The following is a 16,347-nucleotide window of genomic DNA, read 5'->3' on the forward strand; positions in this document are numbered from 1 at the left end:
AACACGCGTCCCTTTGCTAAGAGGAGCAAGCTTCCCATCGCTAAGAGGGGCACGCGTCACCTCGCTATGAGGAACACGCGTCCCACCGCTATGAGGAACACGCGTCCCATCGCTATGAGGAACACGCGTCCCATCGCTATGAGGAACACGCGTCCCATCGCTATGAGGAACACGCGTCCCATCGCTATGAGGAACACGCGTCCCATCGCTATGAGGGACACGCGTCCCATCGCTATGAGGGACGCGCGTCCCATCGCTATGAGGGACACGCGTCCCATCGCTATGAGGAACACGCGTCCCATCGCCATGAGGGACACGCGTCCCACCGCTATGAGGGACACGCGTCCCACCGCTATGAGGAACACGCGTCCCACCGCTATGAGGAACACGCGTCCCATCGCTATGAGGGACACGCGTCCCATCGCTATGAGGAACACGCGTCCCACCGCTATGAGGAACACGCGTCCCACCGCTATGAGGAACACGCGTCCCATCGCTATGAGGGACACGCGTCCCATCGCTATGAGGAACACGCGTCCCATCGCTATGAGGAACACGCGTCCCATCGCTATGAGAAACACGCGTCCCATCGCTATGAGGAACACGCGTCCCACCGCTATGAGGAACACGCGTCCCACCGCTATGAGGAACACGCGTCCCATCGCTATGAGGAACACGCGTCCCACCGCTATGAGGGACACGCGTCCCATCGCTATGAGGAACACGCGTCCCACCGCTATGAGGGACACGCGTCCCACCGCTATGAGGAACACGCGTCCCACCGCTATGAGGAACACGCGTCCCATCGCTATGAGGAACACGCGTCCCACCGCTATGAGGGACACGCGTCCCACCGCTATGAGGAACACGCGTCCCATCGCTATGAGGAACACGCGTCCCATCGCTATGAGGAACACGCGTCCCACCGCTATGAGGAACACGCGTCCCAACGCTATGAGGAACACGCGTCCCACCGCTATGAGGAACACGCGTCCCACCGCTATGAGGAACGCATCCCCTCGCTATGAGGAACACGCGTCCCATCGCTACGAGGAACACGCGTCCCATCGCTATGAGGAACACGCGTCCCATCGCTATGAGGAACACGCGTCCCACCGCTATGAGGAACACGCGTCCCCTCGCTTTGAGAAATAAGGGGGCCCATCGCTATGAGGAACACATCCCCTCGCTAAGAGGAACACGCGTCCCACCGCTATGAGGAACACGCGTCCCACCGCTATGAGGAACACGCGTCCCACCGCTATGAGGAACACGCGTCCCACCGCTATGAGGAACACGCGTCCCATCGCTATGAGGAACACGCGTTCCACCGCTATGAGGAACACGCGTCCCACCGCTATGAGGAACACGCGTCCCCTCGCTATGAGGAACACGCGTCCCCTCGCTTTGAGAAATAAGGGGGCCCATCGCTATGAGGAACACATCCCCTCGCTAAGAGGAACACGCGTCCCATCGCTATGAGGAACACGCGTCCCATCGCTATGAGGGACACGCGTCCCACCGCTATGAGGAACACGCGTCCCATCGCTATGAGGAACACGCGTCCCACCGCTATGAGGAACACGCGTCCCACCGCTATGAGGAACACGTGTCCCATCGCTATGAGGAACACGCGTCCCACCGCTATGAGGAACACGCGTCCCATCGCTATGAGGAACACATCCCCTCGCTAAGAGGCGCAAGCTTCCCATCGCTAAGAGGGGCACGCGTCACCTCGCTATGAGGAACGCATCCCCTCGCTATAAGGAACGCATTCGCATCCCCTCGCTATGAGGAGCATGCGTCCCCTCAGCACAGGAGTCGAGTCGAGTGTCGAGTCACACACACACTATTAAGCCCGCCTCGAACACACAGCTCTCTCCACGCTGCCCTGCCTTACGCCCACCAATTAGAACGGTGAACCTCTGACCAATCAGTTTACACGCTCGGACGTGCCCGCGCGATTTGAACTTAGTCTGGCGGAAGTGTGGGAAGAAGTGGGCGGGGATGGAGGGGATCCTGAGGAATAATGAAAATAATAACAACACGGAGGAATATTAAGCCGTCTTCTTATAGTTCCTGATTGTCATCGGGCCGGCAGGTGAGTGGTCACGTGTCGCGGTGCGGGATTGCAGTGTGAGGAGAATGTACGCCGTGTGCAATGCTGGGGCGGCGTGCTGTACAGGAGAGGTGACCCCGGCATTTGTACCGTACGCTGATAACTGTATACAGTATAACAGTACATAGACTGGGGGCTATACTCTTCATGGGACTACACAGGACCTTCTTTACAATCTCCCCAGCCAATCAGTGTTTCCCTACCATGGCTGGATCCAATACCTTAGTTTATCCCTGAAGTGGAACTAGAGGCAAAGCTTTCCTTTATTTTTAGTTTTGTAGAGGAGTGGAGAGGGATTAGAACCCCCCGTCACCCCCCCTTTTTTTGTACCCCCATTAGGGAGACTCCTCCTCTATATTTGCCCTCTTTACTGTTCTCGTTGAAAGTAGAAAAATCCACATTTGGGTTGACTTGACACCAGAACAGGAATAGAGAGGAAGTCATCCAATGGGGACACTAGTGATTTCCTTTTTTTATTGTAGGGATTTCTTCTCACGTCCTGTTGTGACTATGGGACAGGAAGTGAGGGGAAATCTCAGATGGCAAAAATGAAACCCATTCACTATATCCAAAATTGGTATGCAGCGAGTGTCAATATTAAAGGGTAGCGCCACCTGAAAGCTGAAGAATTGGATCTTTTGAGGAGCGGTTCCCCTGCTTTTGACAGCTACCCAATCCCACTTCCATTCCAACCACCTAGACCAGTGATGGCGAACCTTGTCACCCCAGATGTTTTGGAACTACATTTCCCATGATGCTCCTGTACTCCGCAGTGTAGTTGAGCATCGTGGGAAATGTAATTCCAAAACATCTGGGGTGCCAAGGTTTGCCATCACTGGCCTAGGCAGTCTTAAACAGAAGTTCTCCTCCCTCCCTCCCCCTCACAGTATTCTGGGACACTGACAGATCCCATAAGACTGAATCCATTCATGCTCGCGCATGTGCAGTGGGACTCTCTCTCCTGATTGGCTGACACAGCAGGGGTGCCATTGGCTCCCGCTGCTGCCAATCAAAGTTGGTGAGCCAATAAGAGAGATGGGCCCGGGCTACGGCTCATGGTCTGAATGGACACACAGAGGCTCGGCTGCCCCCATAGCAAGTTGCTTGCTGTGGGGGCACTCAATAGGAGGGAGGGGCCAGGAGCGCCGGTGGGACCTGAGAAGGATTGGGGTTGCTCTGTGCAAAACCAACAGCACAGAGCAGGTAAGTATGACATGTTTGTAATTTTTAAACAAAAGACTTTAGTAACTCTTTCATTTAATGACGCCCCAAATGCAGGTCACAAACGCAATTCCCCCCCCCCAGATTTTGGATAGAGTAAGGAAGGGTTATAACCCCTGTCCACAGTCGTGGTGTCCCCTTGTGGAGATTTCCCTTCACTTTCTGTCCTATAGCCAAACGGGAAGTGAGAGGAAATCCCTGCAATGTAGGGAAATTCCTTAGGGACCCCCAGGTCACCAGAACTAGTGTCCCCATTGAAAGATTTCCCTTCTTATTTTTCTGGGGACAACCCAAAATTTCTGATTTTCTTTTAGTTTCAATGATGATGTTAAACAGGACAAATAGAATCTCCTTAATAGGAGGCGCAGACAGCAATACAAACTGTCAAGCGATCATATCCCACTTCGTGCTATCCAAAATGGCGACAAGAAAGCTTTGCTTTTTGTATGGAGGAGCGGTAAAAACATGACTCAACTGTGTGTTTTTACCACCTCCCCAATCGCAAGTGTAAATGAGCCTTAAAGGGGTTGTAAAGCTTTGCGTTTTTTCACCTAATGCATCCTATTAATTAATAGGGGTGCAACGGATCAAAAAACTCACGGTTCGGATCGTTCTTCGGATCAGGAGTCACGGATCGGATCATTTTTCGGATCGGCAAATAAAAAAATTCCCCCCCACTGTAATATACACATCTCCCCCCCACTGTAATATACACATCTCCCCCCCACTGTAATATACACATCTCCCCCCCACTGTAATATACGCATCTCCCCCCCCCCCCCCCACTGTAATATACACATCTCCCCCCACTGTTCACCTCCCCCCACCAACTATAGTACCCCCTCGGGGCAAGAGACCCCCCCTCCTCTCGGGGCAAGAGACCCCCCCCTCTCCTCTCGGGGCAAGAGACCCCCCTCGGGCAGTACAGACACTCCCAGCGTGTGCTTCTTCCCCACGAGTGTGGGCTCCTCCTCTGTGGGTGTAAACAGAGGAGGGCCGCCGCCAGGTGTACCAAGATGGCCGCGGCTCCGGAGCTAGGCCGAAGCAGCGGCCTTTCCTAATGTTGTTCCTGCGGCTCCGGAGCTAGGCCGAAGCCGCGGCCTTTCCTAGCATTATGGCCGCGGCTCCGGAGGTAGGCCGAAGCCGCGGTCATAACGTTAGGAAAGACAGCAACTTCGACCTAGCTCCGGAGCCGCGGACATAACATTAGGAAAGGCCGCGGCTTCGGCCTAGCCCTGGAGCCACGGCAATCTGCGGATCACAGTGTGTTCAGATCTGAAGGGGGTGACCCGTTCGGATCACGGATCAACTGTGATCCGTTGCACCCCTATGCATTAAGGTGAAAAAACATCCGATGCTTACAGGCCCCAGCCCCCCATTCACTTACCTGAGCCCTTGAAAGTCCCACGTCGTGAACATGCTGGCTTCTCGGCTCTTCATTGGATGATTGATAGCGCAGCCATTGGCTCCCGCTGCTGTCAATCAAATCAATGACACAGCGCGCCGGGGGGCGGGGCCGAGTGATACATAGCCACCGACTGTATCACAGGAGCACACCCACAAGCTAACCCCCTTGGGAGAGTGCTTACCAGAAGGGGGTTAGCTCTTGCGGGGAGGAGCCGAGACAGCCGCAGAGGGACCCCAGAAGACGTGGATCGGGGGGACACTCTGTGCAAAACGAGCTGCACAGTGGAGGTAAGTATGTTTGATATTTAAAAAAAATAAACCTTTACAACCCCTTTAAGCTGAATCCAGGTATGATGTGTATTGTGTGGTTACCATGGTCAAGATTTGCACAATGAGATGCAATATTGAATTGCTATGAGACAATCACCATGGTGATCAGCACTACATATTGTGATAGCTGTGATCTTCCAGGTCCTGTGTTGAGCAACGTCCCCTCTTCACACACAGGAGGTCGCTCACTTGCCACTGCCGGCATTCACAGAACACTGTATTTTTAATGAATGCAAGGATTTCTGTGATTGGACATGGTGGAGTTCATGACACCACCGCCCCTCCTCTCCACCAATCATACATCACATTGTATTGGAAAAAAAGAAGACATTTTGTGAATGGAGACAGTGTCAAGTGAGTGACCTTCTGTGGTTACTAGGCAAAAGGGCAGCCGTTCAGCGCAACGCCTGGATGGTAATGACAACCACTGCAGTGATTGTAAGTTTCCTCAGGTATGAGCTATTCATACTGGCATTGTGCCAGGCTGGACTGACATAAGTGTGCAATATGAATCATACCTGCAGCTTTAACCATTTCAGTACCGGGCACTTTCACCCCCTTCCTGCCTAGGCCAATTTTCAGCACTGTCACACTTTTAATGAGAACTGCACGGTCATGCAACACTGTACCCATACATTCCCTTCCCCCACAAATAGCGCGGGTTTCCTCCAACACTCCAAAGACATGCTGGTAGGTTTATTGTCTTCTGTCTAAATTGGTCCTAGTCATGGGCACAGTGAGGCATGCATATGGACACCCTAGGCTTATACTCGAGTCAATACGTTTCCCCTTTTTCTTTGTGGTAAAATTAGTTGCCTCGGCTTATACTCGAGTATATACGGTAATTAAATAAAATGATTTAGTCCTATAGGAGAGAGTCCACAAAATATGGTCTGTACTTTATATCTGAAAATTGATCAATCATGATGTACTGACTTTCTATCTAATTTCTTGAGACCTAAAATGTCAGGACAGTACAGATAACACCCACATGACCCCTTTTTTGGAAAGTAGACAGTCCAAGGTATTTAGTAAGAGGCATGGAGAGTTTTTTTAAGTTATTATTTGTCACATTTTTGGGGAAAACTTCATAGAATATCATACCAGGGCCAATTTTAAGACAGGAGCCAGTTGACCTACCAGAATGTATTTGGAGTCCTGGCACATGGTGACAATGCTTGTTCTTGGCTTTCTTTGCAGGAGAAGAGTTGTCACCTATCAAGCGCACTCCAGATCTGATCTACAGTCTAATGTGCAGACCCACACAGAGGTTCATTTACTAAAACTGGAGAGTGCAAAATCTGGTGCAGCTGTGCATGGTAGCCAATCGGCTTCCAATTTCAGCATGTTCAATTAGGGCCCGGTTCACACTGGTGCAATGCCAGACATCACGTGTGATTCGCACCGCACTGCTGCGCACATCATATGCGATGCGAAACTGTATGGCTGAAATCGCATTCGCACCAAAATGGTGCAAGATCCTTTTTTTGGTCCGCACTGAAGTTGGATCATGCAATCCGATTCCTGTACGATTTCAGTTTGTACTGCGATCTGTGAACCAGTTTGGAGGTGTCATTAACTTTACATTGACACCCACAGCAGTTTGCAGAGAGCAGTGTGAGATGTGATGCGGGAACCCGCACAGGAAGCACGTGGGTTCCTGCATCGCACCAGTGTGAACCAGGACTAGGCCTTAACAAAAAAACTTAGAAGCTGCTTAATTTCTGCACCAGATTTTGCACTCTCTAGTTTAACCCTTGGTTCACACCTATCTGTTTTTTTTTGGTGCATTTTGCAGAAAACGCACTACAGTCTATTTAACCTAGATCCCATGGTTTTAGTTCACACCTGTCCTTTGAGTCAGTGGGCCGGATTCAGATACAACGGCGTATCTCTGAGTGCGGGCCGTCGTATCTATGCGCCTGATTCAGAGAATCAGTTACGCATAGATTTCCCTAAGATCCGACCGGCGTAAGTGTCTTACACCGTCGTATCTTAGGCTGCATATTTACGCTGGCCGCTAGGTGGCGCTTCCGTATAGTTACGCAAGGAATATGCTAATTAGGTATTTACGCCGATTCAGAAACGTACGTCCGGCCGGCACATTTTTTTACGTCGTTTACGTTAGGCTTTTTCCGGCGTAAAGTTACCACTGCTATATGAGGCGTAGCTAATGTTAAGTATGGACGTCGTTCCCGCGCCGAGTTTTGAAAATTTTACGTTGTTTGCGTAAGTCGTTCGCGAATAGGGCTTTGCGTAAGTTACGTTCACGTCGAAACCAATGAGGCTTTGCGGCGTAATCTGGAGCATGCACACTGGGATTCTTTCACGAACGGCGCATGCGCTGTTCACAAACAACATAAAATATGCGGGGTCATCTTAAATTGTAAATAAAACACGGCCACAGCATCCCCATTTGAATTAGGCGGGCTTACGCCGCCACACATACGTTACGCTGCCGTAACTAATGGCGCAGGTTCTTTCTGCATACGGAACTTGCGCCCAAAGTTACAGCGGCGTACCGTATCTGACATACGTTACGCCGCGCCGGCAGATACTGCAATGTATCTGAATCCGGCCCAGTGTGTTTTGTGGGAAGGGTCAGGAACTTTTCCCCATGCAACAGATTGCTTTTTGCGTGTAATAGACTTCAATGAACCTGCAGCAAAAACACGTTTTGAGTTTTTTTTTTTTTTTTTTTTTTTATGCATTCGCATTTTTTTTTTTTGTCTTATAGGAAAGTATGACCGTTCTGTTCATGGAGGCTGACTTTGATGCTACTTGAGTTTCAGAGGGCCAGATTCTCAAAGGCGTTACGACGGCGCAACACCATTAGCGCCGTCGTAACTCCTCATCTGGCCCCGGGTATCTATGCGACTGATTCTTAGAATCAGTTGCGCATAGATATCCATTAGATCTGACATGCGTAAGGCTGTTGCGCTGTCAGATCTTAAAAGTAATTTTTTTTCCGCTGCTAGGTGTCGCATCGTCGTTTTCCCCGTCGTCTATGCAAATGAGGTAAGTACGTGAGATTCCCGAACCTACGCGTGTCCGACTCTGAGAATTTACGTCGTTTCCGTAGCGTACGTGACGCGTAAGGATGCCCCTGCTATTAGGGGCAACCAATGTTAACTATGGCCGTCGTTCCTGCGTCGAAGTTTAAAAAAAATACGTTGTTTGCGTAAGACGTCCGTGAATGGCGCTGGACGCCATTTACGTAAACGTCTAAGCTAATGACGTCGGGGCGACGTCATTTAGCGCAATGCACGTCGGGTAATTTACCCGACGGAGCATGCGCAGTACGCTCGGCGCGGGACCGCACCTAATTTAAATGGTGCCCGCCCCATTTGAATTGGGCGGGCTTGCGCCAAGCGAATTAACGATACAGGTAAGTGTTCTGAGAATCAGGATGTAAACCTGCGGCGGTGTAGCGTACAGCACATACGTTACGCTGCCCAGGAGCAACGTTAATGTATGAGAATCTGGCCCAGAGTGTGTAAAGTTGCACTTCATGAACAGAAATGTCATACTTTCTTATTAGCCCAAAAAAAACAAAGCATCAAAAACGGTCGAAAATGCAAACTGCTCCGGATAAACTCATCAAGTGCAACCTGCATAGATGTGAATCAACCCCACAGTGTTCCCACAGCTTGTCTTTTCACAGAACACAGTGGCAGAGTAAAGCTGGCTGGCTATACATGTCTTCCAATTAGGAGGCTGCAAAGAGATCCCAAATGATGTCATCAATTTTCTAAAAAGTATTTTATTTCCTTCCACAGAGATCTCGTGCTGTGCATCTTTTTCAGCTGCTATGACTGCTGCAGCAGCCCCTGAAGAGGGCAATGTGTCTGTTGTGGTTCGGGTTCGCCCCCCCAACACACGGGAAGAAGAAGGGAACCAGTATCCCGTTGTACAAGTAGTGGACCACAACATTCTAATATTTGACCCAGATGACGCTGAGACATCAAATGTCTTTTCTGGTTTGCGAGGTCACGAAGGAAACAGACGCAAAGGCAAAGACCTGAAGTTCATTTTTGACCGTGTTTTTGGCGAGGATAGCACGCAACAAGAGGTCTTTGAGCACACGACTAAGCCGATTATTGATGGTGTATTGAATGGCTACAATTGCTCCGGTAAATATGAAAAATAATTACCGTACATTAGTGCCTGTTTTTGAGGTTTCTGAAATTTGTCTTTTACTTTTAAAGTGGTTGTATACCCAGTGAAGTCACCTGACCTTAGGTGATACAAAAAGATGAAACAAATCCTCCTATATAAGTTGTACCTGTTTTAACTGCAGCCCTATTTTTCCTACATCTGAGTACTGAATTTTAAAGCTTGTCCAAGATGTCTTAAAGAAAGGGGGCAGAGAGTTGGAATTACACTCTGCAGAGCAAAGGGCTGACAGCTAATTGGAGGGAAGGGACACCCCCGTCACCATTTTTCTCTTGGTGGCAGGAAGTGATTCATGCTGATGGCAGAGGAAGCAAGCAGACAGAAATTACACTTGGTGCATAGTCCATTCAGACACAGACCTGCAGTTCTGCTTCATACCCCCCTCGTTCCTTATTAGTTTACTCACTTTGACAGCAGTGGCTCCCCACTGCTGTCTCAGCCAATGAGGAGGGAGAGTCCTGGGAAGCAGAGGCTCTCGTATAAATCGAGATGGGGCTTAGGTAAGAAGTATGATGGGGGCTGCTGCACACTAATAGCCAGATTCACGTACGCCGGCGTAACTTTGTGTGGGCGTCATTTACGTTACACCGCCGCAAGTTAGAGAGGCAAGTGCTGTATTCACAAAGCACCTGCATCCTAAGTTACGGCGGCGTAGCGTAAATGTGCTGGCGTAAGCGCGCCTAATTCAAATTGGGAAGAGGTGGGCGTATTTTATGCTAATAAGGCATGACCCCATGTAATTGACGTTTTGAACGTACGGCGCATGCGCCGTCCGTGCACGTAACCCAGTGCGCATGCTCCAAATTACGCCGCAAAGACTCATTGGTTTCGACGTGAACGAAAATTATGGCCAGCCCCATTCACGGACAACTTACGCAAATGACGTAAAAATTTCAAAATTCGACGCGGTTCCGACGTCCATACTTAACATTGGCTGCGCCATCTTTTTGGTGGTTTATCTTTACCCCTTGAAAACGCCTTACGTAAATGGCGTATCTTTACTGCGACGGGCAAGCGTACGTTCATGAATAGGCGTATCTCGCTGATTTACGCATTCTAGGAGTAAATCGGCGTACACGCCCCTAGCGGCCGGCGTAAATAGACAGCTAAGATACGACGGCGCCGGCGGTCGTATCTTGGCTACATTTAAGTGTATCTCAATTTGAGAATACACTTAAATATACGCAGGTGCAGATTCGGAGTTGCTATTGATACAACGTCGTATCTCTACGTGAATCTGGCTATAAGTTTTTTTTTTTTTTATGTTGATGCATAATATGCATTAGGATTAAAAACCTTCTGACTTTAGAACTGCTTTTAAAGCAAACATAAGCTAGCAGGTTATTTCAAGACTTTGTACCTTCAGGGGGTTGCTTCCATAATGTGCAAGTATGAGCAGCATATTTGTACATTATAGCAAACTTGCCTAAGAAATCAATTCTCCACAGCACTGTGATTTCAGCACTCTGCTCTGTCCCCGGAACTCCCTTCTCCCAGCCTCTTGATTGGATGCACACATGAGTTGCTTTGTCTCGGCACCGACTGTACACTGAGCTGAGTATGCATGGCTCGGCGTACATTTTTACAAGACGTTCCGACAGGCAGGTAGAAGCTTCTATGGCAGAAGTGACTAACTGTCTCTTTTGTTATAAAAACCCTACCTAGCATCACTTTTATATAACAAAGGCTTTATTTCCCCTTTAAAGGGGTTGTAAAGGTTCGTCTTTTTTTTTTCTAAATAGGTTCCTTTAAGCTAGTGCATTGTTGGTTCACTTACCTTTTCCTTCCATTTCCCTTCTAAATGTTTTTTTTCTTTGTCTGAATTTCTCACTTCCTGTTTCTCCTCAGTAAGCTTTCCACCATCATCAAACTGACAAATTTACTGCCTGCAGCATATTTGACCCTATATGTGTATGTCCATAGTAAACCATGTTCTGCACCTTGCTAAACATTCAGGCTGTATGGGTAAAAAATGATCTTGCTTTAATCAAATCTACAGCTACAAAACACAATTCTCTTTTAACCCAGTGATGTTTTCCTATTAAGGGCTATCCTTTTCACCATTTTATCTTCTTTCTTCTCATATTTAGTGTTTGCATATGGAGCTACAGGTGCCGGGAAAACGCACACAATGTTGGGAAGTGCAACTGATCCGGGAGTGATGTATCTAACCATGGTGGAGCTTTACCAGCGTATTGAAGCTATCAAAGAAGAGAAGTCATGTGAAGTAGGCATCTCTTATCTTGAGGTGTGTTCTGCTTGGTAATTGCTTGTGCTCAGAAACCAATTCCGTAATCTAGCCTAATAACGTGTACAGTAGTGATTCTGGGCCAGATTCACAAAAAAAATACGACAGCGTATCTCCTGATACGCCGTTGTATCTCTGTGTTAGGGCCGTCCTAACTATGCGACTGATTCATAGCATAGCTAGCCCTAAGATCCGACAGGTGTAATTGAATTACACTGTCGGATCTTAAGGATGCAATTCTAGGCCGTCCGCTATTGTGGCCGGCGTAGAATATGCAAATGAATACTTGCGGCGATCCCCGAACGGCCCGTCGATCTAACTGTACGTCGTTTCCATCTAGTTACGCCGCGTAAAATTAGGGCTGAGCCCTAGTTGTCCTAAGCCATGTTAAGTATGGCCGTCGTTCCCGCGTCGAAATTTAAAAATCAACGTCGTTTGCGTAAGACGTCCATGAATGGCGCTGGACGCCATTTACGTTAACGCCTAAGCAAATGACGTAGGTGCGACGTCATTTAGCGCAATGCACGTCGGGTAATTTACCCGACGGAGCATGCACAGTACGCTCGGCGCGGGAACGCGCCTAATTTAAATGGTATCCGCCCCATTTGAATTGGGCGGGCTTGCGCCGAGCGCATTTACGATACACCGCCGCAAGTTTACAGGTAAGTGTTCTGAGAATCAGGCACTTACGCTATAAACCTGCGGCGGTGTAACGTAAATCACATACGTTACGCTGCCCAGGAGCAACGTAATTATATGTGAATCTGGCCCTCTGTTTTTAACATAAATTTTTATGGCCAATTTGGTTGTTTTGCAGGTTGGCTGGTAAGTGTGTTGGCAAATTGTGATAAACTACAAGTCCCATCTTCCACACTGCAGGAGACGGACTGGTAGTTCCCAATGAGACATGAGTGCGATATTCAGCACACTTGTAGTCCACTGACAGCCAGGACAGCCAGCTGAAGGAAGAGTTTGCAGAAGCCTGACCTTGCACTTGTGATCCATTGATTGCGGGTGTAATGTTCTGCAAAAGCTTCACCTTTTAAAAATGAAAGCCTGGAGTTATTGTTGTTTCAAGTGCCTTGAAAAATGATTTGTACTCCTTTTTAAAATTTTCCACATTTTGTCATGTTACAACCACACATCTATTTTATTGGGATTTTATGTGATCTACCAACACAAAATGTCACATAATTAAGTGAATGGAAAATGATAAATGATTTTCCAATATTTTTACAAATAAATATGTGAAAAGTGTGGCGTGCATTTGTATTTGGCCCCATTTACTCTAATGCCACAGTCCATCTGTGTGTAATTTAATCTCAGTATAAATACTGCTGTTTTGTGAAGCCCTCAGAGGTTTGTTAGAGAATCTTATGCCGCGTACAGACGGACGTTTTTTGTGATGAAATAAAACGTCGTTATTAAAAACGTCATTTAAAATGACCGTGTGTGGGAAAAACGTTGTTTTATGTCTTCTGAAAAACGACAAAAAAAAAAATTCGAGCATGCTTCAATTTTTTATGTCGTTTTTCAAACCGTCGTTTTTTGTGTCATAAAAAATCACTGTGTGTAGCTAAAACGACATTTAAAATAACGTTTTTAAACCCGCGCATGCTCAGAAGCAAGGTATGAAGCGAGCTTCAATGGAAAAGAGTGCTGAACATAACCGCGCTTTGCTAGAGCATTTTGAAAAAACGATGGTGTGTAGGCAACGTCGTTTTTTAAAATTGAAGTTTGAAAAACGTTGTTTTGTTTCATGATATCAAACGTCGTTTTATTTCATCACAAAAAACGACCGTCTGTACGCGGCATTAGTGTACAAACCGCTTTATGAAGGCCAATAAACACACCAGACAGGTAAGGGATATAGTTGTGGAGAAGTTTAAAAAAAAATATCCCAAGCTTTGAGCATCTCACAGAGCACTGTTCAATCCATCATCCAAAAATGGAAAGAGTATGGCACAACTGCAAATCTACCAAGACATGGCTGTCCACCTAAACTGACAGGCCCGGCAAGGAGAGCATTAATCAGAGAAGCAGCCAAGAGGTCCATGGCAACTCTGGAGGAGTTTCAGAGATCCACAGCTCAGGTTGGAGAATCTGTCCACAGGTCAGTCGTAGACTCCACAAATCTGGCAGTTTGCGAGAAGCCATGTGGGGGACACGGCAAACATGTGGAAGAGTGTGCTCTGGTCAGATGAGACCAAAATGTAAATTTCTGGCCTAAAAGTAAAATGCTATGTGTGGCAGAATCATGTGGTTGCAATGCTTTTCTTCAGCAGGGACAAGGAAAGCTGGTCAGAGTTGATGGGAATATAGATGGAGCCAAATACAGGGCAATCTTAGAAGAAAACCTGTTATAATCTGCAAAAGACTTGAGACTGGGGCGGAGGGTCACCTTCCAGCAGGACAACGGCCCTATACATACAGCCAGAGCTACAATGGAATGGTTTAGATCAGAGAATATTCATGTGTTAGAATGGCCCAGTCAAAGTCCAGACTTAAATCCAATTGAGAATCTGTGGCAAGCCTTGAAAATTGCTCTTCACATACTCTCTCCATCCAATCTGACAGAGCTTGAGCTATTTTGCAAAAAAGAATGGGCAAAAATGTCACTCTGTAGATGTGCAAAGCTGGTAGAGACATCCCCAAAAAGACTTGCAGCTGTAATTGCAGTGAAAGGCGGTTCTACAAAGTATTGACTCCGGGGGGCTGAATACAAATGAACACAACACTTTTCACATATTTATTTGTAAAACAATTTGAAAAACATTTATCATTTCCTTCCACTTCACACTTTGTGTTGATCTATCACCTAAAATCCCAATAAAATACATTTACGTTTTGGTTGTAACATGACAGGGTATGTTATACTTTTTCAAGGCACTGTAGGTACACGACTTAATTTTCAGTGAAACTTACATTTGTTGAAGCCTTTTATCAAGTATTGGAGGTTCAAGATGGAGACTTTCTGACCATTTTAAGGGAACCATAGATTTGAAAGACATGTTTGCATATTCACTTTTCTCCAGACCAGTAGAGATATTTGGTTATTTCTGTAAGTCAGTTTGTACTATATCCACTTTGTCTTTGCCCTTCGGCCCCTGCAGTTCCTCACCTGTACATTGTTGGGCTGGTGGCACCCATGGTCATGGTGCAGAAGTGTATCCTATCTGTATCCTACTTTGAAAGTTTTTTTTTTTTTGGTAATGGCTAATGCATCTTCTCTTATGCCACTTTGCTCGGGGTTCTTTTCTACCCAATGGGAAGTATCAAACTGTGAGAAATGTGATATTGCGCTTTTTATATTGGTTGTTTTTTGAGGGACAGCACAGAGTGGTTAGAAGTCGGGGTTCACTGGAACTCTAGGCAAAGAATTAAAGCGCAAGGGGAGTGTGTTTTGTTGCCATAAATGATCCCATCCAGACGTGTTTGCATACTGTAGAGTTAAAAGAAAATACAAACACTTGGTTTTAAGTATATTCAACAATTTTTATAAGATGCATCATTTTTTAATTCATAATTGTTATTGCGTTTATTGCAGTATATTATTACTAACCGTCAAAAGATTTATGTATGCTCCATGTTGTGCATCATATTATAATTTTTTTTTGTCATTAGGTGTACAATGAACAGATTCAGGATTTGTTGGAACCCAAAGGTTCTCTTGCAATCAGAGAAGATCCTCAAAAGGGAGTTGTCGTTCAGGGTATCTCTTTTCATCAAGTAAGTTAAAATGCTGTTCAGCCTCATGTAATGACCTGCATGGCAACACTCAGACTGGGTAAATGAGGACAAATACTGGTGGATAATTTGATATTAAATGTTGTGTTTATTATATAGATTGATACCTGGGTTCCAGGCATGATGAGCACCGTTTTCCACTTCCTAGTCTCTATCTGGCACCATATGGTACAGTTATAGTGAAGCAGACTGGGAGAAGTCAATATTGAAAGCCCCTGTATATCTATCAGTACATGTTTAAAGCCGTATTAAAACCAAAAATGTAATACATTGTAGCTTAACAATCATTAGATGTGGTGGCTGTATTGGCTTTCTTTTTTTTTTTTGCCCCCCCCCCCCCACCCTGTATTCACCTGGTGATCTGGCCACTAATGCATCTCCTGTATTAGTGCCCCTACTCTGGATGAAGGAGCACAGAATGAGTGTACTTCTCTCCACCCCTCCCCAAATGATTGTTTACCTCAATTCCAAAGCCTCCGATGTATTTATATCCTATAGCAAAAATACCTGCACATTAGCTTCCCATAGGCCAGTGGTGGTGAACCTTGGCATCCCAGATGTTTTGGAACTACATTTCCCATGGTGCTCATGCACTCTGCAGTGTAGTGGAGCATCATGGGAAATGTAGTTCCAAAACATCTGGGGTGCCAAGGTTCGCCATCACTGCCATAGGCTTTCATGGGTCTGCCTGATTATACACAAAGCTAAATTACCCTGAGGTGGCACAAAGCTAAATTATCCTGAGGTGGCACCATCTCAGTCAATCTCTGCAGGCTGTCAACAAGCCGTGTGTATTTGTTTTTATATATTAGAAAGCTCAGATGCTTTACCAAATAAGTGCTTCAAAGGCTTTTGCAGGCGCTATTTTGAGCGTTATAGCACCTGCCAAGCACCTCAGTTTGAAAGTAGCCTTAACTATAAAATGTATCTAAAACCATTCGTTTCTCTTTAATATAATAGAAAACTGATATAAAACATTGGTCTATAAACTTGTAAAGTTTCAGACAAAAATATATTCTGAAATCTACCACAAGCCATTATACTTTTTCCTTTTTAAGACCCCTTTTTTGTGAGCCTTATCAAAGATAATTTTGGAAAT

General features: G+C 46.6%; 1 protein-coding gene across 1 annotated transcript in view; it reads left to right on the plus strand.

The window, feature by feature from the left end:
• Positions 1-1,941: 1,941 nt before the first annotated feature.
• The window catches only part of LOC120915327 (kinesin-like protein KIF18B), an 85,902-nt gene continuing 71,496 nt past the window's right edge, over positions 1,942-16,347 (plus strand). Inside the window, exons 1-4 of the mRNA XM_040325732.1 lie at positions 1,942-2,101; positions 8,857-9,210; positions 11,344-11,501; positions 15,126-15,230. Coding sequence (XP_040181666.1) covers positions 8,889-9,210; positions 11,344-11,501; positions 15,126-15,230 — 585 coding nt within the window. The 5' untranslated portion in view covers positions 1,942-2,101; positions 8,857-8,888. The remainder of the gene's footprint in view (positions 2,102-8,856; positions 9,211-11,343; positions 11,502-15,125; positions 15,231-16,347) is intronic.

Source organism: Rana temporaria, chromosome 10, assembly GCF_905171775.1.
Source record: "Rana temporaria chromosome 10, aRanTem1.1, whole genome shotgun sequence".
NCBI classification, from domain to species: Eukaryota; Metazoa; Chordata; class Amphibia; order Anura; family Ranidae; genus Rana; species Rana temporaria.